Source organism: Rhinolophus sinicus, chromosome 17 (genome assembly GCF_057876585.1).
Source record: "Rhinolophus sinicus isolate RSI-liver-muscle chromosome 17, RSI-T2T, whole genome shotgun sequence".
Lineage (NCBI taxonomy): Eukaryota > Metazoa > Chordata > Mammalia > Chiroptera > Rhinolophidae > Rhinolophus > Rhinolophus sinicus.
Genome location: NC_142517.1, coordinates 50,608,453 through 50,635,534, shown reverse-complemented (window position 1 = coordinate 50,635,534; position 27,082 = coordinate 50,608,453). Strand labels below are relative to the sequence as shown.

Below are 27,082 nucleotides of genomic sequence, written 5' to 3'. Positions count from 1 at the left end.
ACTACATAATCTGTAGGGTACCTTCTGAGCCTATGATTATGTAAAGCCATGGCACATTATTTATTAATTGATACTATTTCCATTAGCACAATTACTGCCTTTATCCTAAAAGGCGCTATATGGCTTTATGAACTGAATTTATATGGAACATATATCCACAATCCCTTTGTTGAACTAAAACACATTAGGACATGTTCACAAGGTTGAAACACAGCCTTTGTATAATATCTGTGTTGGACTATACGTATACATTCCCACACATGGCAAAAACCTAAACCAGAAAAAAGAAAGACGAGGCAACTTTCGTTGAAGAGATGGATTTGTGGATGATTTCTACCTATACTCGCACTACTGGCAAGAACATTATGATTTGAGGCAGTGTTTGGTGGTGCAAAGAGCACAGTGTTTGGAGTCAAACAAACCACACCCTACTAGTTAGCAGCATCCTGTGAACAGGGAGGGCTCTGATTTGACCTAGATTTGAATTCGAGTGCCACTAGCTTCACTTTTCTCATCTCTAAAACAGGAATAACAACAGCCCCTGCCTCAGAGTTGTCAGGAGAACAACATATGTCAAGTCCTCAGTACAGTGCCTGGGACAGAAGAAGCACTCGATAACGTTATTATTCACTCTAGGACTTCAGCATCTTTGCAATTTTTAGTGTCTCGTTCTTGACAATGGGGAAAGTGTTACTTATCTCCCAAGTTTCTCTTAAGAATTAGAAAAGAGGATGTAACCTAATACTTCTCACACCTGCACATGAGTATGAATCCCCTGGGGATCATGCTAAATGCAGATTTTGATTCCGTAGATGTGGAGTGGGGCCTGAGATCTGCCTTTCTCCTAAGCTTCTTGGATGTAAGCCGATGCCAGCGGAGCATCTCAGGCACACCTTGAAACTGCATAGCTAGTAGTGTGAGCTCTCCTCGTCAGGTGCTGCACTCCACTGAGAGAGAGAGACTATTGAATGACATGAAACTCACAGTGTGTGAGAAGGGACTGCTGCTCTCCATTCTAGCCATAAAAAGACAGATCAGCACAGCAATGTGAAAATTCTCCCCATTTTAAAAAATGTGGTGCCCGAATTCATTTACATAATGGTTCATTGTCAACCCCAAAATAGAACTTTTCTGAATGAACAAAATTGACCCGAGCTGACTGGAATTAGAATCATACCTTTCCTAGTGATCCACACTTGACAGTAGTGTTAACCGTGTTCATCCAAGGTACCACAATAACGTCAGCAGTGCATTGTAGAACTTCCTATCCATGAAAATAGAAGCCAAAAGACAGAACAGCGTTATTCATGAGCTACTTAAACAAGTATAAAACATCAAATAGATTTCCAGGGAATAAGTAGACAGTTGCATTACTACTTACCCCAAGTTTATTGGTCTCACAACTTTCAGTCAACTCTTTATTACTTTCTTTGGTACATGTGGTTTCCTTGGCCGTAAATGTAATAGCAAATTTTCTACCAGCCACAACCTGAAAAATTAATTAGCATGAAGTAGAAGTTTAATTAATATTCTATAATAAATCAAATGTTTTTACCCTAAAGGCTTTTAGGGGACAATATTAAATTTTTAATTACACACTGACCAAATGAGGGTTACATAAAAAAGTACAAATGTTTGACAATAAAACTTTCCATTTGTATGCATGTATTAAAATATTTGGGTGTTCACTGGTCTCATTTCGTTTTCTAAATGGGAAAGAAAAGCATGGTACAATTTTTATATTTTTGTGAGTTTTGTTTGTTCAACAATTGCAAAATTCAGGCGTCATTCAGGGCTCAAGTTGTAATAGAATCTAAGAAGAGTATGAAGAAGAAACTTAAACATTTTCTTTCTTTTCTTTGACATTGAATGTTATTTTATATTAATTTCAGACGTATACCATAGTGGTTAGACATTTATATAATTTAATAAGCAATCCGCCTGCCTAGTCTAGTACCCATCTGGCACTATACATAGATTACAATATTGACTTCATTGCCTATGTTTTACTTTATATCCCCACGATTATTTTGTAACTATCCATTTGTACTTCTTAATCCCTTCCCCTTTTTCACCAACCCCCAAGCCTACTCCCAAAAGGCAACCATCAAAGTGTTCTCTGTATCTATGAGTTTTTTTGTTATGTTTGTTTATTTTGTCCTTTAGATTCCACATATAAGCAAAATCACATTGCACCTGTCTTTCTCTGTCTGACATACTCCATTCAGCACAATACCTCCCAGGTCCATCTATGCCACTGCATGTGGCAAGAACCCATTCCCTTCACTGCAATACTCTATTGTATATATGTACCACCTCCTCTTTATCCATCAATCCATTGATAGACATCCAGGCTGCCTCCACATCTTGGCCATTATAAACAATGCTGCAATGAACATATAGATACACACTTCCCCTAGCGTAGCATTTTAGGTTTCTTCAGATAAATACCCAGAAGTGGAATTACTGGGTCCTTCTTTGTCTCTTGTTATAGCCTTTGTTTTAACATCTATTTTGTCTGGTATAAGTATTACTACTCCAACTTATTTATTTATTTATTTATTTATTTATTTATTTATTTATTGTTTTTTTCATTTTCATGAAATATCTTTCTCCTATCCCTTTATTTTCAGTCTCTGTGTGTTAGCCAATCTGAAGTGAATCTCTTCTAGGCAGCATATGTAGGGGTCTGGTTTTCTTATCCATTCAGCTATCCTATCTTTTGATTGGAGCATTTAATCCATTTACATTTATAGTAATTGTTCAGAGATATGTGGTTATTGCCATTTTATTATTCGTATTTTGTATCTTTTTTTTTTTTTCATCTTAAATAAGTCCCTCTAACGTTCCTTGTAATATTGGTTTGGTGGTGATTTAGCTATTTCTTGTCTGGGAAGCTCTATATCTGTCCTTCTATTCTAAATGATAGTTTTGCTGAGTAGACTAATCTTGGTTGTAGGTCCCTGCTTTTCATCACTTTGAATATTTCCTGCCAACACTTTTAACCTGCAAGGTTTCTGTTGAGAAATCAGGTGACAGTCATATGGGAGCTCCCTTGTAAGTAACTAACTGCTTTTCTCTTGTTTTTAAGGTTCTTTCTTTGCCTTTAACCTTTGGAATTTTAATTATGATGTGTCTTGGTGTGGGCCTCTTTGGGTTCATCTTGTTTGGGACTCTCTGTGAGTCCCGGTCTTGTATGTCTATTTCCTTTGCCTGGTCAGGAAAGTTTTCCGTCATTATTTCTTCAAATAGGTTTCAATTCCTTGCTCTCTCTCTTCTCCTTCTGGTACCCCTATAATGAGAATGTTGGTATGCTTGATGTTGTCCCAGATGCCCCCTGAACTACCCTCATCTTTTGGGATTCATTTTTCTTTTTGCTGGTTGGATTGGGTGTTTTCTGCTACCTTATTTTCTAAATCAATGATTCAATTGTCTGCTTCATCTAATCTACTGTAGATTCCCTCTAATGTATTCTTTCTTTCAGTTATTGTATTCTGTTATTTCTGACTTGTTCTTTTTTATGTTTCCTATATCTTCATTGAAGTTCTCTCTGAGATTCATAACCAATGTGTCAAACTCTGTATCGAGTAGATTGCTTGTCTCCACTCTGTTTAGTTCTTTTTCTGGAGCTTTGTTCTGTTCTTTTATTTGGAGCACATTTCTTTGTCTCCCCATTTTGACTGGCTTCCTGTGTTTGTTTCTATGTATTACGTAGGGCTGCTATGCCTTCCAGTCTTAGTAGAGTGTCCTCAGTAGTAGGTGCCCTGGGGGATCCGTAGCAGAGTCTCCCTGGTCACCAGAGCTGGGTGCTCCAGGTCTGCCCTCCTGTTGTAGTTGCGCCTTGGTTGCTGTTTGCACATCACTGGGAGGGAATGACCCTCAGGCTCATTGGTTGTGAGGACTGGCAGTGATGACAGTGAAGGAGCTGTTGTGCAGGGGTTGACTCTATGGAGCAGGATTCGCGTTAGCAGGAGTCTGGTGCCTGCCTAGTGTGCCCATTAGCTGTGTTCCTTGGAGGCAGCCTGGTGATGCTCTGGCTTGGTTGGAAGCTGGCCACTGGGTGTGCCAGCCCCAGGGCCTCCTGGGAGGGGAACCCCTCCAAACCAAGTTCAGCTGCAGTTTGTGCCCTACCCTGGGCCACCTGGGATGAGCCAAAAAGCAACCTGCAGATGGCCACCACCTGTTTTGGGCTTGGAGGAGCTTTGAGAGGTCAAGCCATGAACCGTGGCTGGCTGTCACTAGTACCTGGTTTAGAACTGCTCATCCATGGGTAGGGGTCGTGCTGAAGCCAGATGCCGCTTGTTTGGGTTTTGAGAAACTTAGAGAGATTTTAGGAAATTCCTCAGCATGAGTCAAGACAGGCAATTTGTTTGGAAAATTCACTAGAAGCTACTTGTGTGTGGCCAAAGGTAAGTGGGGCAGCGTCTCAGGGAATCACCAGGCCAGGGTGAGTGAATGGTGTTAGCCAGGTTGATGGAGACTCAGATATGGTGACTATATATGTCTGCATGCCAGGAGTGGGAAGGGCTTAACAAAGAAACAATGGCTTTTGCCGGCTCCTCTATCCAGGTGAAAGCCACCCATCCAGCCCTCTCTCTGAAACCAGATAATTCAGTTCCTCCCTGTGCATCCCTGGTGCCCTTTGAGCTGCTGCCCCAGTGCTGGAGTTCAGAGTAAGTGAGTCCATCAGCAATTAAATCTGTGTGCAGGTTCTTGAAGAGGAACTCCTGGGACTACAGCCACCCTTGTCTTACTCAGCCACAATCAATGCTGGTTTTCATGGCCATAAGTTATGTGGACTTCTGTCCCTGGCATTAGAACCCTGGGCTGGGGAGCCAGATGTGGGCTGGGAGCCCTTCCTCCTCTGGGAGGGACTCTGCAGCCTAGATATCCCTCTCAAATTTTAATGGTCACACGTGGGTGTGGGACCAGTCTGTTCCACATCTCTACCCCTCCTACCAGTCTCAAGGTGGCTTCCTCTGTATGTCCTTAGTTGTAAGGCTTTGGTTCAGCAAGACTTCAGGCAATTCTCAATGATGGTTTTGTAGTTTAGTTGTAATTTTGATGTGGTCAAGAGAGGAAGTAAGCACAGTGTTTACCTACGCCACCATCTTGACCAGAAATTTTAAACATTTTCTTTAACTATGCCTTATTGTCCTACCAAATCATAAATCAGAGAAATCTTAAGTTAGTACCACCATAGAAATAATGTGGTTTAAATTATGTGATTAGGAAAATTATTCTGATTTTCTAGTTTGTTTCTCTTACATTTTTTATATTAAGAAAGTGTTTCAATCTCTATGAACACTTTTAATCACTATTTAATGCTATCGCCACAATTAATATTTTGTGGCCCATTAAATTTTTTTTTTTTTTGGTCTAGAAGGGCACACTTATTTATTTAAAAAGTTAAACTCATATTTTAAAAGTGCTCTAACTTCAACAAAATACCAAGTATAGTTTTCTCAAAGTGACTTTTAAAGGCCATGTCTTATATCTCTTACACATTTGAAAAATATGTGCAGTAAAAATGATCTTAAATTATACGTTGAAAAGCTATTTGATGTCACCCAATTTCTGGCCCAAGTTATCAATACTTAATTCTAGGATTTAACTGTGTGTGTGTGTTTGTGTTTGTGTGTGTGTGCAGGGTGGGGGTGTGTGTTATGGACTGAATCTCTTTCCCCCAAAATTCATATACTGAAGCCCTACTTCCAATATGACGATTTTAGGAGTGGGCCCTTTGTGAGGCAATTAAGTTTAGATGAGGTTATGAGGATGGGGGCTGCATCACGGGAATTGTCTCCTTATAAGAAGAGAAGAGAAACCATGCTCTGTCTCTCTGTCTCTCTGTCTCTGTCTCTCTCTCTCTCTCTCTCTCTCTCTCTCTCTCTCTCTCTCTCAAATGTGAGATGACACAGTGAGAGAAGGTGGCCATCTGCAAGCCAGAAACTGAGTCCTCACCAAGGAACCAAATTTGCTAGTTTTTGGACTTCACAGCCTCCAGAACTGTGAGAAATAAACTGTTGTTGTTTAAGGCACCCAGTTTATATTTTGTATGGAAGCCTGAGCAGAATAACACTGTGTTTGTGTGTGTGTATGTGTGTGTGTGTGAATGTGCGTGTGAGTATTTGTGTATGTGTTTATGTATAATGTTATGTAGCTATCAGAAAGAATATATCTATATATCTGTTGACCTGGAGAGATGACCATTATTTAAAAAATCAAGTTACAGGGTGATAGTATCATCTCATTTGTAAAATCAAATCACAACAGTCTTCCCTATCTCTATGTTTGTTTGTTTTTTTAAAGCACAAAGAAAGTGTGGTGGGAGGAGGGTGGAGAGAGCAGGGTCACGGAAGAACTGAACTCCTCCTTCGCCTTTTCTGGCATTGTTTTGCTGGGTAAACATGGTTACATTTTTAAGACAAATTTCATAATTACTTTTAAAACTCCAGGTGTGCGTGTAAGTGAAGATGAAGGTTCTAAGAGGGTTTCAGAATCTATATTTTGATGATCATAAATTTTCTTGCTTGTTTCACAGTACACCTTAACACAACTTTTTAAATGATAATGTTGATCGAGGTAATGTTGCCTAAGGAGGTTGGCAATATATGACACAAACCACACGGATAGCTCAACATACTCAGGGTGTAGAAGGAAGGAATTAAGTAGACATAATAATATCTTCCATTCGAGGACCTCAAGATTGCATCCATGTTGCCCTTATTATCAGGTGTCATTCTTATCAGAAGTCTTCCCTGCTTAAACGCATCCTGCCCAAGTTTTGTTTTTAAAGTAGAGAACACCATGTAGCAAAATGAATTACAAATGCATTTAAAAAATTAAATTAAAGAGATGAACTCAAAAGATACTAATAAATATCCATCAGATCTCAGGATGAGGAAGGACTTCCTTGGGTGAAAATCAGAGGAAGAAAATCAAAGGAAGGAAAAATGTCTAAATATGACTAGACAAAAATGAAAATAGATTCTTAAAAAATCATAGCAAGCAAAGTAAAAAGGCAAACTGGGAAAAATATGGTATAGGATTAATACTCTTATGTGTATAAAGCCTACCACACAAAAAAATATGACAAAAGACATGAACAGGTATTTCAGAAAAGAAGTTAGAATTGTCATTAAGCCTGAAAAAATGTTTCCCTTCATTAATAACCAAAGTTATGCACATTAAAAGAGCAATGCAACTGCATTTTTCATCTTCTATACGTTGGCAAAGATTAAAAAGACAGCGATGATACTTGGTGTTGACCAGGTGTGGGAAGCATGCAGCCTCAATCACTGTTGGTAGGAATAGAACTCAAATCAAGATGATCAACCCATGTCTTTCTTCTACCCAGGTGGTGTGAATGTAAATTGGCATCAGTGCAAATAGGTGGACGATTTGGCGATGTGCATCAAAGGTTTAGACACGTACTACGCTTCAGCATTTCTAGTACTTTGTCAAAGGAAAACTTCCTGACTGTGCACACAAAGATCCTTGAAGTGTATTCATCTGAGACAAGACAGGGAGAAACACAGTCTGGAACAGGGACAGCGATGGTAGGGGCAGGGCAAAATGATCGGCCTGTGACAGAAATTGCAATCATTCACATGTGCAAAGGGAGAATTGAAGGAATATTTGGTATTTGAAACATGAAAGCAACTGGGAATGGACATGCATCCAAACAGGACTAAATATGCAAAGCCAAGGCAGGACTAAATCTGTAAAATAAATCTTTAGCAGTTTGGCAGATTGGTTATCTGGAGATTGGCGTTTGGCAAATTCATCACATGGTAAACGACTTTCCAGTAACTTGTCTGCTTCCAGTGAGGGTACCTTGAATGACCGAATCAGAACAGCCAAATTGATCTCTTTAAATGCAAACATCAGTAAGGATTCATCTCTTAAAAGTAAGTTTGAGAGTCTCACAATATTCCAGATTGATTTGGCAACTGAAGGAACGTGAGTTCCCTTCATTTCACAGCATTCCCTATTGTTGTTCCCCTGGCACCCAGGGCACAAACAAACATACACACGTGCTACACTGTTGATTAGTTAATTTACAGAGAACTGTAAGTACTCAGAGGACTGGTCACATTTGAGAATGAGTGGTTCTCCCCTGACAGCAAACCTCTGACATGCGGTATATGGTGGAGTGCGGGACTATTCCTGCCTCATTAAGAATAAGGGAATTTCAGAAGAAAACAGAAATCTAAAGTGAGAAGAAGAGCTGACAAACACAAGAGTAGCATGGCTTGGTGTACCCTTCGAGTAAGCCTAATGTGGGTCACGTGCTAGTGAAATCAGGGAGAGAGGGTGGTAGCATCTGGGACAGAAATACATGCCTGACTAGGAGAGAGATCAAACTATCAGTTTTTGACTTATAATAACACCATTCATTTAGGGTTTTTTTCAGTAATAAAACTAATGCAAGACATTAGAAAATGAAAATAAACAGCCCATTGTGTCACTACCTAAAGACTCCACTGTGAATAGTCTGAGGCATTTGTTTCTTTTTAGTATTGCTTTCTATACTTTTTAATAACACAATTGACAACAGAATATATATTCAATTTCATCGCCATTTTTTTCGCTGCATATTTTAACACAGGGCATTTCCCACATCAAGAACTCCTCACAAAGATTGCTGCTTAACGCACTCTTGGAATGATATGCCAGTCACTTTCTCGTTACTTCTATATTATTGATTATTTTGACAGTTTACCATTTTTTTCTTTTGTAGTTAAAGCTATAATATATATTATGTATATAAAGACTCTTTCTGTTTTAGATTTCTATAAATTCAATTACTGACCCCAAGTATGAACTGTTTTAAGTGAGATTTTTTTCATCTGATTGTAAAGATTATGTTGTTTTGCTGTAACAGTTTGGTTCTATTTTGATTACTTTTCTTTAGCTTATATTTAGGGAGGCCCATTTTGAGATTCTATAATAGGAATCTGTCCTTGAATACATTGGCCATAGGCTGTTGGTGGTGGAAGGCATTTAGACTTTTCTTATCCAGCCACTCATTTTACAAATGAGGCCACAAAGGCTGAGTGACTCTGAGTGACTGACCGCCCAGTGTCACCCAGGATCTGGGTGTCTGCTGCTGTGGTAGACTAGGTCCCCTGGTCCCCAGGCCAGGACACCCCTTATCTTCTATTGACAGGGCATGGAAGGAAAGATGAATTCCCAGAGGGTATATTTGTGGGTGGGAAGGACACCTCAGGCAGGGGAGAAATCACATGGAGGGGAGAGTGTGAAGAGAGTCTGGCCAGTGATATACTGACTGATGTGGCTGAGCCCAAGGCCCTACGTGATGTTACAATGACAAATGAGTCTAGAAAGCAGAGAATAAATCCTGCTTTCCATAGACCTAAACTTCACTAATTATATCAGAGTTGCTAGTATTTATATAGCACTGTACAGAGTTTGAAAAGTGATTCACATACATTATCTTATTTGACCCTCATGCCAGTCCTTTACAAAAGGAAAACAAGAGAATGTTCTAAATGACTTGTCCAAGATCACACAACAAGCAACAGCGAGGTTGGGACTGGAAATTCAAATCCCTCACACTAGGCCTACTATTTCCCAGTCCAGAGTCAAGATCAGTGGCACAATTAGTAAGTAATTTGCACATAGACTATAATATCACTATTTTTGTAGCATAATGTACAGACCTGTGATGTTGCTGTGTGCACAGTGTCAATCTTGAAGTAGAAATTTCCATTATTCTCTGCATTAAGCTTTGTGATAGAATGTTTCAAAGGCTCCTCCAGCTCTGGGCTGTCGACAGGTATTTCTGAGGGGCAGCCAGGGCAATTCCTTAAACGAGGTAGTGCAAAATCCTCCCCTGAAAGAATCAGGTTTGAAGTTTGAAGTCAGCATGTGCACTAAAGGAGCAGTCTAGCCTCAGTACCTCTCCCCCACATGGTCCAGCATCCGTTTATAGAGGGCCATCGTGGCAGCCCAAGGCTCAGTAGTGAGAGGTTGGAGGTGGTCTGTCTGACCTCCACTTTACAGCCTCTCTTTTCCTCTCCTCAGAGCCAAGCATGTTTAAGGAAATCTTCAGTTGGAAGGTGGTAGTTAATGACTCAATCAATATGCTGCACTTTTCTAAGTTTTTGCATTTTTGATGGAAAATATGAAAAGTAATGTTTAACTTAAAGGAATAACTCTCTAGTGGAAAAATTTAAAGTCCTGTGATTCTGGTGAGTAGGCAGCTTCAGTAATGCTTCTCATTGTGGAATGTATGCAAATATCTTCCAAGTATGAGAAAAGCCACCTCTTGGTGTAAGAACTACTTTACCATAAATTGTGCTATCTCCCTTCCTCCCATTCTAATATGCAGGAGAAAAATGCCTTTAACTGAAAGGATTTTATTCTGAGCGTTTAAAAATGAGATACAGCTTCCCCTACAACACCTGACTTAGGGACATCTTGTACACAACAAAGTCCAGCTGAACATGGACCTGGAGGCCAGCTTTGCCCAGAGTACTTTAAATTGTCCCTTTTGTCACCATATTCCCTCCTGGACACTCAGAACAGTTTTCACTGCGCCTGCTACAGAATAGCTGGGCAGAAATGGGGTACAGTGTTCTCAGCAAGGTCTGTTGGTCATATAGACTTTGTGGTAGATCCTGGCACCCAAAGCACAATTCCTATGAAAAGACCTAGCCACTCGTCTGGGACCAACGTGCGCTGTTAGAGCAGGCACGTGTATTATCCCTTACCTGGAAAAAGGTCACATTTCTGGGAGAAGGAAGCAATTCTGTCTTGAAGATCTATGTATGCATTATCTGTACATTCACCGGTATCCTAGTTTTTGAAAAGCATGGAAGTGCATAAATTAAAAATGTTTTTAAGAGCCTTTAAAGCAGACAACTAGTAAAATCAAATATAGGATGTTGACTTTGCATAGAAAACAAAACCAAACATAATCCAATCGCAAAGGAGAATAAGATATAATTTGGTAACAGCATCAACAACAACCACAGACATATGTACACACGAAACATGAAATAAGATGACAAGAATACCTAGTATAGGAATAATAACCATATAAGGGAATGGGTCAAATTTTCTTTTAGAAAGGCAAACTTTCAGATTAAGTTAAAAACAAAATCAATGTATTATATTTTCAAGAATAATACCTTATAATAAAAAAGATTAAATACAATGGACAAGCAAAGCTATATGAAGCAAATATAAATGAAAAAGAAGATAAAGCATTAGTAGTAGTGGACAAAGTAAAATTCAAGGTAACAAACAACTCACAAAGGTAGGAAAAGAGATCATTTTAATCTTATAAAAGACATAGCCTAGAAACATGGAAACAAAATACACAAAGCAGAAAATAAATGTATGAATAGAAAAAGATAAAAATAATTGTGGGAAAATTTAATATACAACTATAAATCAAAGACAGGCCAAATGGATAAAAAAATAAATAAGGTCATAGAAGACTTGAGTAACATAACAAAAATTTTTTTAAATGGCTTTTTTCATATGATACACACAATATAGAATAATATTTTTATAAGTATGATGCAAATATTTTAAATTGCTTATACACTAGTTCTCAAGAAAGGCTCAATAAACTTTGCAAATTGAAAGTAATTCAAGGGTGACAATTGTCAGCAAAATTACACTGATCTCAGGTGTACACAATTGTCACCCCAATAAATTTAAAAAAAAAAAGAAAGTAATTCAGGTCATATTATTTGACCTTAGCACCAAAAAGAAAAACAATTCCTAAAAATTAATAAGTTTAAACAAATAAACTAAAAGCTAACTACTTAGAAATCTAAACACACTTGCCTAAATAGTAAGGGTCTTCCCTGGATAAGGAAAAATATAAAAAACAAAGCAAAAAAATTAGAATTTTACATAACGTTGCCAGAGCAGTATATAGAATTTAACTCATTGCTTTATATACTTTCGTAATTTAAAAAGAGAGGCAAGAAACAAACAAAACAGCCCCAAATCTAGGTTTTTTACCCCAACAGTTTAGAAAAAGAATATAAATAGCCTTCAGCAAAACAAAAAGAAGGAAATAATAAAGATAAAAGCAAAACCAATGAATTAGAAAACAGAAAGCACTAGTATTAATACACAAATCCAAATGATCATTATTAGGGGAAGGAAAAAAATTAAATGCACAAAATTGTAACATAAAAAAGGATACAGAGAAGTATATAATATAAGAGAATATTATAAATAAGAGTATGCTAATTTCAACCCCAAAGAAGCAGCTATTTTTCTGAAAAACTATAAATAACAAACGCTGACGTAAAAACAAGAACGAAATTAGAATGGATCAATGATTGAAGAAACAGAGAATGCTAGCTTTACTCTCAACTTCCATTCCACTTCTCATCTCCAAACAACTAGATGGTTTATAGATGAATAAATTTAAAAACTAAAGAACATATATTTCCATGCTATATAAACTATTCCTGAATATAGAAAATAGTGGCAAACAAACTAACTCAAAAATAGAAGGCAGTGGCGGGAAAAGAGGAAGACCAACTATGAGCTGGATTGACTCCATAAAAGATGTCAGAGGCATGAGACTGCAGGTGCGCTCAGAAGGGCTGTTGAGGTCAGGACATTACGAGCATCGCTCATTCAGAGAGTCACCAAGAGTCAGAGGTGACTCAACGTCATGTAACACACACCCAACTCATTCTATGAAACTATAATCTGGATACCAAAACCTGAAAAAATAGAACGCACACACACACACACACACACACACCCAGAAAACTGTTAAACTACTTTCACTTATAAATATAGATGTGGAATTCATAAACAAACTAGAAATAAAATCCAAATGCATATTTAAAGAATAATTTACACTAAACAAATAGAGGTTAGTTTAAGAATCTAGAGATCACTATTAGGAAAGTTGTCAAAACAACATAACAGATTGAATTAGAAATATATAATATGATATTTCAGTATATATTCTAAAGCATTTGCTAAATTAAATTCCATCACCAGTATCTTATTTAAAAACAAAACAAACCAAACCTCTTTAAATGCAGAAATGTAAGGGTATTTCTTTAACATGACAAGAATGTCTCTTTGGAACCCATAGCAAATATACATAATAAATTCTAGAGGCTTTCCCAATAAAATCAGGAATAAAACATAAGTGTGTGATCACTTAAAATTATATGTATATATGTATATGGAAGCTTGGGTAAATTCATCGAGACACAAAACAAAAAATAAGTGCATCAGAAAAGAGGAGATAAAAATGTTACTTGCATAAGATATTATTATATACCTAGAACAATCAAAACCATCAATGGAAAGGCATTAGAGTTAATCAGTGAGTTCTGTGAACTTGCTGGATATCAGGTAAATGTTTCAAAATTGATGCACTTATATATAACAATAGCTTTTTAAAAAGAGAATAAAATAAAAAGAAAACAAAGGATTTAATTTCTGATAGCAATAATCAAAACCAGAGAAACAAAAAATCCTCTCCAAACCTAGAAATAACTCTAGTGAGCAATGGTCCAGATATATATAAATAAAAGCACATAATTTTAGATATTTAAAATAAAACGACTAAATAGAGATATAAAGCATGTTCTTGACTGAAAAGACTAAATATAGTACATACACCAATTCTCCTCAAATTAATTTAGAAATGTAATGCAATTCTAATCTATGTGACAATGTAAGTTTTTCTTACAAACTTATCCTAAGGTTGGTTTTGAAAATTTAACACCAGAATAACAAATCACAAATTTAAATTTACTATGAAGCAACACCTGTTAAAACATGGTAGTACAAATGTGAAAAACAGATTTTTCAAAAGAAACTAGTATGGGATAAAGATCACAAATTTATGTAGAAGGGAAAATGTTGAAATATCTGGCTATTCTTTTGAAAAAAATCAATTTAGATATTGATTTTTTTATCACAAGATTCAACTTTAATGTATCACAAGATACATTAAAGTTGATTCCAGATAGGTTCGAAAGCAATATTTAAAAATAGTGACCATAGACTAAGAAAAAAAAAAGGTGACTGCTCAGATACTGATGGAAGAATTCAATGGAAAATATGGGTAGATTTGGTCACCGATAAACAAAACTATTTGTAACTCAGAAATACCATCATGAAAACTAAAAAGTAAACAGCTTAGAAAATATGACAAATTACTAATGCCTTTAATACACAAATACTGTTTTCCAAATCATTAAGATTTATCCCAAAGAGAAATGGGCAAAGTGTATAGAAGACGATTCTTAAATTCAACACACAAATTTCTAACAAATGTATGAAAATATAGTGGTTAAATAAATAAATATTAATGACATTGTTGATTGAGAAAACAAAACTAAAAATGCTTTTGTCTATGAAAGTAGCTACGTTTGAAAAAAATAATCCTGAATTATATCAAGGGTATACATTGCTGATCAAATGTAAATTGGTGTATTTGGCAAACAGTCAACCGATATATCCAGGGTTTTAAGAGCTTTTGTACAATTTTATACTATGTGTAAAGCTGGGACTTTATTCTGAACTATATACCAAATGCAGAAATAGCTTTATTCTCAAAAATGTTTGGTGAGTAATTAATTATAATAAAAAATGGAAATAACTCAAATGTCTAAATATTTCAGAAAACAATCTATGCTATCTTCATTAGGGTATTATACAATTATTTAAAAGCAGATTTATCAAGGGTTTTAATGACAATAAAATTCTTAGGTGAAGAAAATATCCATCCCCTCACCCCCTACAAAAAACAAAAAAAGACACGAGGGAAATACACTAAGATATTTTTGGGTATTTGGTTCAATATTTTTTTCAATGATTCTGCATTGTCTTGAAGTTTTCTATAAATGTATATTTCCCATAAGGAAGCACATACATACTAAATGTCATAGTTTTTACAGGTACAAGAAATACCATACTTACAGCATCTTAGTTTTACATGGGGAGAAGGATGCTGGTCACCTAGAGGTTCTTACTTCTATCAGCATATTTGATGCCCCTGAGAAGCTTTTAGATCATTCTGACTCCAGGGACCCACTCAGATCAATTAAATCAGAACGTCTTGGGGAATGGCCTGGCAATAGGTATTTTTTAAAACTGGCCAAATGATTCTAATGTACACCGTGGCCTGAAAACTACTTATGAAACCTCTTCAGTCAGTGCTTTTCCAACCTGAATGTGCAAATGAACCAACTGAGAATCTTGTTAATGTGCAGATTTAGTAGGTGGAGGGTGGAATTTAAGATTCTGCTTTTCTAACAAGCTCCCTGGTGATGCTGAAGCTGCTCCTCCATCCAGGGACCAAACTTTGAATAACAAGGCCTTAAACCTTGCCAACTGTGGGCAAAATAGTTATTTTATATTTCATGTCCTGTAATTACTGTAGCAAACTGTGTGACTTAGGTGCCGTTATTCTTCACTAATTTACAAATGAGGAAGTGGAGGCTCAGAGAAGTTATAACAGATATCTGATTGGCTTTGTGACTCCAACCACCCCTGTCATCTCTCTGTGTTGAAAAGAGAAAACTAGATTGAGACCTTACAAACAGATGCAAAAGGATTAAAGCTAGATTAACATTTAGGCCCATATAATCTCAAATGGCTAACTAAACATGAAAAACGGAAAGTCTTAATAGATGCTTAAAAGGCCAGACTTGATTCAAACTGACAAAGTTTAGTAGTTAGAGCATATGTTTTTAGAAGGTTCCCTCTCTCTTTTTACTCTTTTTTTTTGGTTATGGTATTTATAACATAAAATTTGTCATTTTAACCATTCTTAAGTGTATAGCCCAGTGGCCTTAATTACATCCACAGTGTTGTGCAACCATCATCACTATTTCCAATACTTTTTATCACCCCAAGCCCAAATGCTGTACTCATTAAGCAGTTGAACCCCCCTTTTCGCTCCTCCCAGCTCCTGGTAAACTCAAATCTACTTTGTCTCTATGAATTTCCGTATGTTAGATATTTCACATAAGTAGAATCTTATAATATTCATCTTTTTGTATCTGGCTTATTTTACTTAACGTTTTCAATGTTCATCCATGTTGTAGCATGTGTCAGGACTTCATTCCTTTCTATGGCTAAAGAATATTCCATTGTTTTATATACACATCACATTTTGTTTATCCATTCATCTATTCATGGACATTTTGGTTGTTTCCATTTTTTGTCTATTGTGAATCATGCTGCAGTGAATATTAACATGTAAGTATCTGTGTGAGTCTGTTTTCAATTCTTTTGCGTATATACCTAGGATTTCAATTGGTGGGTCATGTGGTAATTCTATGTTTAAATGTTTGAAAAACTAACAAACTGTTTTCCACAGTGGCTGCACCATTTTACATGCCCATCAACCATGTACAAAAGTTTCAATTTTTCCACATCCTCCCAATACTAGTTATTTTCCAATTTTTAAAAATTATAGCTATGCTCTAGGTGTGAGGTGGCATCTTATTGTGGTTTGTATTTACATTCTCCTGATAGCTATTATGAATATGTAGAACATCTTTCCATGTGCTTATTGGCCATTGGTACGTCTTCTTTGGAGAAATGTTTAAGTCTTTTGCCCAGTTTCAGCGTGGGTTGATTGCCTTTTTCTTGTTGCATGGTAGGGGTTTTTATATATTCTGCATATTAAAAACTTATCAGATATGTAATTTGCAAATATTTTCTCCCATTCTGTGGGTTGTCCTTACACTCTATTAATAGTGTTCTTTTTACCTTTTTCCCCCAATTATGAAATAAATACATGCTTGATTGGAAACATTGGGAAGTATTGAAGAGTTCCAAAAGGTATAAGGAATCAGAAAGAGCACCCATAGTCCCAACTGAAAGTTAACTATATTTTGGCACATTTGTTTTCCGCCACTTTTAATATTTACATTTACTTCATATATTTGAATACATTTCTACATATAGTTTTGTATCCTGCTCTTTTTGTTTTATACTTGACACACTATAACCATTTTACTAAATCACTAAAAACTCTGTAATGTAATTTATTGGCTGCATATATTTTACTGTATGGATCTACTGTAATTTACTTAACCATTCCTGAATGTTGAAAATATAAGTCATTTCCAATGTTTTTCTATTAATAATAACCTGAAATTAGCATATCACTCTCTGGATTTCTCATTTTATTCACATATCATAGAATTTTAGAAGTAGAATTACTAGATACAGGGCTCATAGCCATCCCTTGCTTGAAGCGCAGGCTTCTGCTAAAATGCAAAACATCCCTGGGAAGCTCACCGTGCCTTACTCATCTGAACCCGCACTAACCACCGCCACCATTAGATGCTGTTTTTAACATAATTTTGATTCTGATAACAAGACATCATCCTAGAAAGTGTCACTTAGGGCTAGAGGCTCAGGGTGTGTTTACTAAAGATAAAGGTAGGGGAGGGAAGATAAAAAAAACAAGCGGAGACAAGTTGGAAGTGAGGGATTGTCCTGGGCAGCGCTTCAGAGCAGCAGGAGGACGTGGAGCCCACGAGGAAGAAAGGGAGACAGAAAAGTGTGAACACGTGAAAACACAAACTTGACCATGGCACCATTTTATATAACTAGTTCCTGGTTATATCCATAAATGCTTATTGCTACATGTACAGATTGTTTCACCACGTAGGTGAGGCAGCTTGACCAGTGACGTGAGTTTCGAAGTTCCCAAGTGAATGTGACTGTGCATTGGTGAATGCCATCTGAAATTTTAGTGACCGATTCTTCCTACATAGCTGAGAGTTCCCACGCCTGTAAATACTGCACACAAAATCCTACGATCTGCATAATTCCACTTTTGTCTACTTACACCATTGAGAAGAGACTTGCAGTCTGGAGTTAAGAACAGAAATTGCTCCTTGGAACAATTAGTTTGTGCAATTGTATAAGTAACTTCATAGTTCCATCCAGCCACCACCTGAAAAAATTTTGAATTGAATATTTAAAGGGCAGCTTAAACAGTCTTCACAGTGTTGTGAGGATCTTAGTATACTGCCTAGCGTATCATAAGTACTCAAAAATATAAACAATTATCACTAGGCAAAAGTCATGACTGAATAAATATTAAGCACTTTATGACTCACACCCCTCAACACACACACACACACACACACACACACACACACACACACCCCTACACATCTGAAAATGAAAAGCAATATATAGATAGAGTTACTGTATTTCCTTAAGTAGGACCTAGCAATATTTGTTCTGCCAGGAGCATGAAAAATGTTCTATTGAATTTTGTGAAATATGCGTGATATTCTTCTAAATGGTTAAAGACAACTTTGGAGCTAGAGTGACCTTTAATGATAGATTCTCAAGTTCCCAGACTGTCAGGTAATAAGACTTCTCCGCTTTATCCTGGACTAGTCTCATCCTGATTGCTGGATTTGGACGTAACTGAGTAGAATATGCATCTTGAATGAAGGCAAGTTGGAAGGTTTCTTAAAAGCTGGGAATGTTATTGACCAAGTCACTAATATTTAGAGACTGAACTACAAGGGACCCAATCAACTGTCAGTAAAGACTTAATGAACGGAAGCAAAGAAAAGACCAGATTTACGAGTATTTATGTTTTTTAAATGATGATATGGAAACTATGATTTAGAGGGTACTCAGAAAGCTATGCCAACCTTTTTAGGTATAACTTAATATTTTGGAGCCATGTTTAACTCATGATAGCTGGTGATGCTCTAGTTTTCTTAAAACTTTACAGCCAGAATGTGTCTTTCATTTCACCACCTCTAGGAAGAACATGTAATGCCGACTACCCATTCATTAAAACCAATCTCAAATGAACGGGTCTGATTAGCCACCCGTTTCCGCTTTCCATAGTGCAGTATCCAAATCACTGCAACTAAAGAGAAAGCTCTTTGCCTCCTGTGCTAGACAGATGAGAACATAAAAGAACTGCCTCATCACCAGTCGTGGAATCATATGGTTTCCTTCAGCCAATGGTTTATTTTAGGTAGTGAGACCCTAAATATAACGATCCAAAAAATTTTAACAATACTGTGTAAAATGAAAAATTAAAGAACAAACCTGTCTCTGGGCCCGTTTTACTTCTTCAAGAGAAAAGAGGTGGGAACTATCAGTGTTGTTGTTAAAATGTTCGATGGCATGTCTCAGAACGGGTTCCAAGTCAGGGCTGGCAGTTGATATGGGGTACACGCAGCCAAGGCAGTTATACTTAGATGTCACCACAGGTCCCTCAGCTTGACAAAGAAAGAATAGGCAAAAAGGGCAGAGTTAATGAGCAAAACCCACATTCAGATACATTGCCCTAAATAAGTAAGCTAATTTCAAAGGCCCTGGTAAACAAACTTTCCAGTAAATCCCAGAAGGCATTAGGAAAAGAGAACACAGAACTGCATTTCTGTCAGAGGAAAAAAAAACAAAACCCTATCATTCACCTCGGAACATCTTACATGAATACTATGGTTCACAATTATTTTAAATTTATTTAAAAGTCATTTTAAATTATAGAAACCATACATAATTTATTATGTATTATAATGATAAATATCTCTTATTAAAACGTAAAACATTATACATATACTACTATTTATTTTCTATTGTTAACTAAAGCTCTTTGAAGCCTGGTGTAAGATTATCAATTCGATCCAATAAACACCTATTTTGCACCTGCTGACATATGCCAGGCACTGAGTAGACTACGTAGATATGGGAATTTGTCAGTAATGGTCACTGCCATGAAGGAGTTGGGCAGTTGAGGGAGAGATGAAACTGTAGCTGGATCACGTCAATATAATCCTGTAAGAGCACAGAAAGGCAGGAGCCTGCAGTGAGCTCAGGACTTCTCTGAGAAGAGGCCTGAGACAGGAACGGCGAAGGTCAGTCCAGGTCAAGCAGACAACAGAGGAATGAGGCCTGAGAAACAGAACCCATGGTCCCAAGAAGCAGGATGAGTCCGGGCGGGGGTGTGAGATGTTATGCATGCACATGTTACCAGGGCTTGACTCCGGAGGCTGGGAGGGGTGATTGCAGTCTGAACAGTGGCTATAGAGTCTTGTTATTGATCTGGGATGCTCTCTGCAGGCCGGGGGTTACTAACCGTATTACAAGGGTCATGGGCTCCTTGGTGAACCTGACGAAAGCTATGGTGCCCACCCCAGGAAAATGCTCGTACTCACAATGTTCTCCACATAATTTCAGGGTCTCCATAGACGCCCTGAAGTAAATTAAGAATGGTCCGCTGTAAGAATGAGGAGCCACTGACTTGGTTTTACTAAAACAATGTAAAATATTAAAACAGCTTTGAGTTTGTATTAACTTACCAAGTAATGTTTACAGCACATAGCCCTGACCTGCTGGTCAGTAGAGGCCCACGCCAAAGTCCTGAAGGATTCCTAGGCCCCTTCCCAAAGGGACTCTTGCTTCCCAAATGTGCAAGATCCAACAGAATCAGGAGACCAACAATATTCTACAACACTTTCCCTCAGTTGTTAGCAGGTCAACACAACTCCCCTAGCAGCTGTTTATTGGCTTTCCCTCCATAAGTACATGTGTCAGGAAAACGATTTACTGGATGAATATTCATGGCTCCCTACCAACCCACTCCTTAATGAAGTTATGCTGTATCAGTGCAGTGGGCAAAGTTAGAAACTTGGAGGGGAATTACATGGGGAAGGTGAGAAAATTACTTAAGGGAGAACAACAACAAAATAGATGAACCCAGAACATGAAAGGGGAGATGGAGAAAAGTCCAAAGGCTGGTTTGCCTGACTTCAAGGGCAGCTCTGACAGGGGTAAAACAAAAGATGGAGAAGCAGCCTTTTGAGGGTGAGAGGAGTAGGGGAATATGTAAATTCAGTTTTCTGAGTGACAGGATGATTTTCCACCTTGCCCCAACAATTCTAGAGTGATTTTTTTTTTAATTAAAATAAAGATTTTAAATTTTGAATTCTGGCCAAAATTGTTTCAGATGAAGGATTGCGGAACTAGTACCTAGTAATTTCTGAAGGTGTGGCAAAGACCTTTTCTCTCATAGTATATATTCTGTGTTCTGGATAATGTGAAAATTTGCTTATGAGATAGAGGTCTTAAACTGAATGATGAAAAGCCATTCCAAAAAAATTTAACTACTTGTAATTTCTTTTGCGTTTTGAACTGTTTTTTATTTTTTAATGCAGCTTCTTGTAAGAGCTGAAACCCAAGGGATAAGGTTTCTGTGGTTTCACATAGAGGAGTAAGGCCAGGACAGAACAACTGCCATTCTGGTGAGGTTGAAGAATGTGGCTGAAGACGTTGTCCTGAAGCCTCATGTACTGAAACCCGATCTTGCAGAAGGCCAGTTCTGGGGTGACTTTTGTGACTGACATCACCTAGATGTGCCCATTCTTCCATATGTGGCCCCTCTGCCAAAGGAAGGAAGGAGCTAATGATAGTGGCTATATCTATTCATAAGTTGTTCCATACTTACAGGGTCTACTATACCAACTCTGCTACTTACTAGCTGTGGGATCTTGGGCAAGACACTTATTAACAGCTGTGGGCTTCAATTTCCTCATTTATAAAATGGGGCTATTAATACTTTCCTGATAAAATTGTTGTGAAGTTAAGAATGTTAATACATGTAAAGTGATTAGGACTGTGGCTGGCAATAAGTGCTCAATAAATGCCAGCTGTTATTACTTTTATCCCGATTATCAATAATACATTATTATGGTATACCTTTAGGCATGTCATCCAGTTTCAGTCTATAACAACCCTGTCCAGAGGGAATTACTATGATACTCTTTATAGATAAAGAAAAGCGAAGCCAAAAAGGTAAAGAGGTTTTGAAAGATTCCACGCCAGGTCTGACCTCAAAGCCTGTGCTTTTCTCCTCCGAGGATGCTGCCTACAATTGAAGGCAGGGTTCACATCTTCTCATCCTTTCGCAGGGCCCTTGCACACACACCTGCCACAGCGCTGCTCTCGGGAAGAGCCGGGATGATTGGCAGGAGCCTGGCCCCAACCTCAGGACTCTGCCACTCTAGCCCCCAACCCCCCACCAAGGCTGAGAATGGCATCTCTACAGCTGTCCTCTGAAGGGAATGTTTCCTAGGTTGTGCTCCTGGTCCCCACACAGAAATAGTTCCTTTTCCCCAGAGCAGCACCACTGGATATATCTGTTACCTGGAGTAATCTGGCAGGTCTGGGTAGCCACAGAGAATTTTGTCTTCCCTCTCTTCCTCATGGTTGCTGTGCATTCTCCTGTGGCCTAAAAAAACAACAAACAAATAAACAAACCATTCATCTTAATCTTCAAATGGAAAGTACACCTAGGACTGTTGTGAAATATGGCTTTCCTTTCTTTATACACTTGCCAAGATTTTTTCTAATAGCGCTTTGAGATATAAGGATGAATGTGTTTATAACCAAATTATTATTATTTACAAGCCACTGATATGCAGGAGACATCAGAGGAGAAGCAGTATAAATGACGAGGTTTTAAAGTATGAGATTTTTGTTTCGAGTCCTGGAGATGCGTCTTTTTCACCAACAAGGACACAAGCCCTAAAACCAACTTGCTGTAACTCTCCTCTTGCCTTACCTTCCAATGTGAGTGTTCAAACTGCACACAGAACGTCAGTGTTTTCACATTAAAGAGGTGAATCCACGTATTGTGGAAAGCGTGGCTTGCTTCCTGGAAGATACCTTCTGCAGGCTCCCTTAATTAAGGCCAAACAACCAGCTGTGGTGTGGCACGCGTATGTGAGGCATTTGGTTAAGACAGCTGTTGTTCTTCAAACAAAGGTCTTGGTATAATGCATCTCCCTCTGTCTTCCAACAACTAGCTGAGGTCAATTTTATCTCCCTTTTACGAGGGAGTGCACTGGTTTCGAGTGGTCAGCCAGTTGGAGGCAGAGCAGGATTCGTACTCAGGCCTGTGCAATGGAAACCCCCACTGTCTCCCCTCACCAGCCCTGATCGTGGCCCAAATATTTTTTTTTAAATTAAATTTATTGAGGTGACAATTGTTAGTAAAATTACATAGATTTCAGGTGTACAATTCTGTATTACATCATCTATGAATCCCATTGTGTGTTCATCACCCAGAGTCAGTTCTCCTTCCATCACCATATATTCGATCCCCCTTACCCTCATCTCCCACCCCCCACTCCCCACCCCCCTTACACTCTGGCAACCACGTGGCCCAAATATTGATTTGTTGTCTCTCTGGGGCCTGACCCACACGTCCCAATTTGTCATTAGAGCCCTCTTCTCGTGGGAGGACTTTATTCATATTTAACCTCTGACCTCTCCATGCCTTTTCTGTCTGTGCAAGAACAGAGACATCAAGCATTTGACTGTTCTATACATTTAAGGGCTTACATGCATCTCTCACAAACAGGCTCAACAATATGCATCATCCCCAACACTAGTGAAAAAGAATCTGGCAGGCTCGAGAAGAAAACTAGAGGCGCAGGAAATTCAGCACACTTACAGCTTTCTCCGCATCTTTGTAGTCACAGTCCTGCCAGGTTTTGCCACTTTTTACAGGACAGTCTCCCTCCTTGATTTGGTACTTGACAGCATAAAATACGTCATGGTTCTCCTGAAAAACAAATAAAGGGGGACCAAAGATACGTAGTAAGTCACCCAACTGACTCAGCAGCAAACCATTTGAGTGACACACAGTGATGAATGTTTTATCTTGATTTAATTCAACAAAAGCAAAACATTTATTAAAAGCACTGAAAGTTGTAAATACTTGCAAGAATGTTCATAACATATTTATAAATATATACAGAGTGTGCCAAAAATGTATACACATTTTAAGAAATGAAAAAACTGTATTAATTGTACCAATATGTACCAATAACAAAAGATAAATCAAGTCACGTTTGACTTCTGCAATCACAAGAGGTGCTCAGAGTGGTTACCATCAGCGTCCAGACACTTCTGATTACAGCGAACAACTGCTTGAGCATAGATAACATCTCTTATAATGTATATACATTTTTTTGGTGTCCCCGGTATTTTTTAAGTTACGAAACAGTATCCATAGTGTTAGCCTCTTTTTATATAGAAACCAACTTATATGTACATGTAAGATTTGTAAAACTCTGGAAAGTTATGCAGTAGAGCTGTTAAAATGGTTGTGTCTCAGTGGTAGGAGTATGATTGTTTTTCTCTTTTCTTCTTTAAACAAAAATTCCTGAATTACCTGAGTACTTTTTTTTAAAACATAGTACATTACTTGTACAGTTATATAAAACAAACGAGAGATCTTTTTCAATTTTGAAAAAAATGTTAACAGCTATTTCTGGATGATGGGATTAGTTATCGGTAATTTTAGTATTTTTCTTTGCTTTCTTTGTTTTCTGCTTTTTCTAGCATGTCATGAAATAATGAATAAAACTTTTAAATGCAAAGGTGATGAGTTAGTTCAGCTTTCAGATGCAAAATCCTGACATGTGGAAGCAGTAAGTGACCTGAGAAAAGATGTTGTCCAGGCCCTCATTTTGCAGGTGAAAGGAGGCCCTGAGTAGATGGGGCATAGCTTAGGCAGCCTCCCACCTTGGAAAAGCACATCCCAGGTCGACTGACTCCCGGGGCAGTGGTCTCTGAGAGCCTGTGTGGGTCAGAGTGTTTGTGTCTGAGAGATGATGGAGTCAAACGAGAGAATCTCCAAGGTTCCTTCCCGGTCTCAGATTTTGATAAAGCAGATGATGGCAGTGGTATAGGTGATGCCCACATAGCAAAATGAAGAGCGATTCTATGCGGATTTTAGAACAAAAACTGATATTTGTGACGGATGCCAGCCAATGACGACAACACCCATAAAATGTTGCTGAGGGCACAAGGACTCCCATGACTGCACTAGTTTGTGAAATAGAACTGCTCGATTTCACTTTCAGAAAAAAAAAAAAAAATGTCCACTGTGTTTATTCTTTAACCTCATCATGTCAAATATCTGGATTTTTTTTCTCCACTGAAATAAACAATTGCCTAACTATCAAGGAGACATAGAGAAATTTGCTAAAACTATTGAAAGATTTATGTTTCTTGAAATCACACATCTTGTTAGCATTTGTTTTCAACCTGAGTGCATCAATCAGTGATAAAAAATATTAAAGAACAACTAGAACATGGCTATTACCCGTGATGCATTTGGCCATATGGAGCTTATGGTAGATATTTTGTCTAATGCAGTAGAACCACGTGAATCTCACTTCTGAATTCTCCTCTTAGATGTACCCCTTCCCACTGTACCCTAACTTTATTGAGGTATAATTGACAAATAAACATTGTATATATTTAAGGTGTATAATATGGTGATTTAATACACATATAAATTATGAAATGATTACCCCAATTAAGCTAATTAACACAGTATCACCTCACATAATTCTTATCATTTTGTGTGTGTGGTGAGAACACTTAAGATCTAGCCTTTTAGCAAATTTCAAGTATACAATACAGTATTACTCACTCTAATCACCACGTTGTACATTAGTTCCCCAGGATCTATTCATCTTATAACTAAAAGCCTATATTGTTTGACCAGCTTCTCCCCATTTCCCTCACTCCACAGGCCCTGGCAACCACCATTTTACTTTCTGCTTCTATAAATTTGACTTTTTTAAATGCCACCTATAAGTAAGATCATACAGCATTCGTTAGATGTACCCTCAGAAGCACCCCCTCCCCGTTTGAGGTCCGGAGGTCTTTATATTTTAGTCGAAAGCTGGTCACACAGTAAATCCTCTTGCTGAGGCCTGACTGAGTTCCTGGACTCTCCCACTCTGCATGCAAACGACTCTTCCTACCTTTGTTTCATTTCACCCTAGAATACCGCTCCTCTGATCACCCAGGAAGCCAAACTTGGTGGTTGAGGACTAGTCATACCCTGCCTTCCAACCCCAGGCCAGAGAGTGGTGTTGGTCTTTTCTATCAGCTGTAAGCTTCTACCTTTTATTACGGCTCTTTGTTGATTGGTGATTGGTGTGTGTGTGTGTGTGTGTGTGTGTGTGTGTGTAAGGCCTGGGCTCCAAGTGATAGCACAAATCCCAAATGACCTCAAGGTTAAACACAGCTCACTCACCGTCTTGATGACTTCTGTTATGCGGTACAATACAAACTGGTTGCCACTTTGGTTTCTCTCGTTATACATCTTCAGAGCTGCGTCCACAGCCTTAAATACGTCTTCATCATTGCAGTCAATTTCTTGCGAGCTGTGCTCCTGCGGTAAAGTTGGTAGCAGCCTGGAGCAAAGGAAAAGGAGGGCAATTAACTTCATGATTTAAGTCTTTCTCTGGGAGTTTCACCGAGCATTGGGAGCTAACTTAGACGCTGATTTTAATTCTCTCCAGCCTCTTATCCCCTCTGTCTCTCCTCTCTCTGCCTTAGCTCCCCAGGGCCCTGATTGGATTCCTGCTGCCATACACTATTTGCCTTGTTTGATAAGGACAAATGACTGCTGAGTTACCCAAGCAGTTGTCCTGGAAGTTGGAACGTTACAACACTGGGGCTGTTGACCTGCTTGTTTACATTTGGGAAGTATGTGGGAGCACAGAGCACATTTCCAGGTGATTGCACAACTCTGCATAGCAAATCAGAGCAGACTCTAATAAAGGAGGAGAAAAAAAACACCACCCACCTCTGTTGCTCTCTTTCCCAAACCATTTATGAACGTCATTACATGCGACAACAATGCAGCAGTGTGCAGACACCTTTCAGGAAAATTGCTTTGCAGGACGTCTAGTTGCAGAGAAGCAGGCTGCTACCAATCCTGGTCGTGCCTGGGGAGCCCGTGCACAAGGACATAGTGAGTGCAGGGAGGCTCACACCAGGACATTGGCACAACCACAAATGAAAGATGGGCATCCTATCTGGTCTCTGGCCAAGCCAGCTTCCCTCCACTCAGTTGAATTAGGTGTAAAAAAGAAAATACCAGAGTGGAGGAGACAAGTGAGAAGCATAAGAATGGATGGGTAGAGTGAAGCCCTGCTTAACCCTCTCCTTGCTCCTTATTTCTAGTTTGGTGGATATGGGGGTCTTGCATTCACCAAGCCTCAGTGATTTTTCTGATCAA

The 27,082-nt window shown here is 38.3% G+C and overlaps 1 protein-coding gene across 3 annotated transcripts in view; it reads right to left on the bottom strand.

Annotated features, from left to right (window-relative positions):
• The window catches only part of LOC148754785 (kininogen-1-like), a 28,764-nt gene extending 2,432 nt beyond the window's left edge, over nt 1-26,332 (bottom strand). For all 3 annotated transcript variants that reach the window (XM_088793813.1, XM_088793814.1, XM_088793812.1), the window contains exons 1-9: nt 26,093-26,332; nt 23,489-23,599; nt 22,177-22,261; nt 19,078-19,250; nt 17,843-17,950; nt 10,743-10,827; nt 9,690-9,862; nt 1,382-1,489; nt 1,178-1,264 (exon numbers count right to left, since the gene is read on the bottom strand). In XM_088793813.1, coding sequence (XP_088649939.1) covers nt 1,178-1,264; nt 1,382-1,489; nt 9,690-9,862; nt 10,743-10,827; nt 17,843-17,950; nt 19,078-19,250; nt 22,177-22,261; nt 23,489-23,599; nt 26,093-26,287 — 1,125 coding nt within the window. In that variant the 5' untranslated portion in view covers nt 26,288-26,332. The remainder of the gene's footprint in view (nt 1-1,177; nt 1,265-1,381; nt 1,490-9,689; nt 9,863-10,742; nt 10,828-17,842; nt 17,951-19,077; nt 19,251-22,176; nt 22,262-23,488; nt 23,600-26,092) is intronic.
• Between the last annotated feature and the right edge of the window lie 750 nt (nt 26,333-27,082).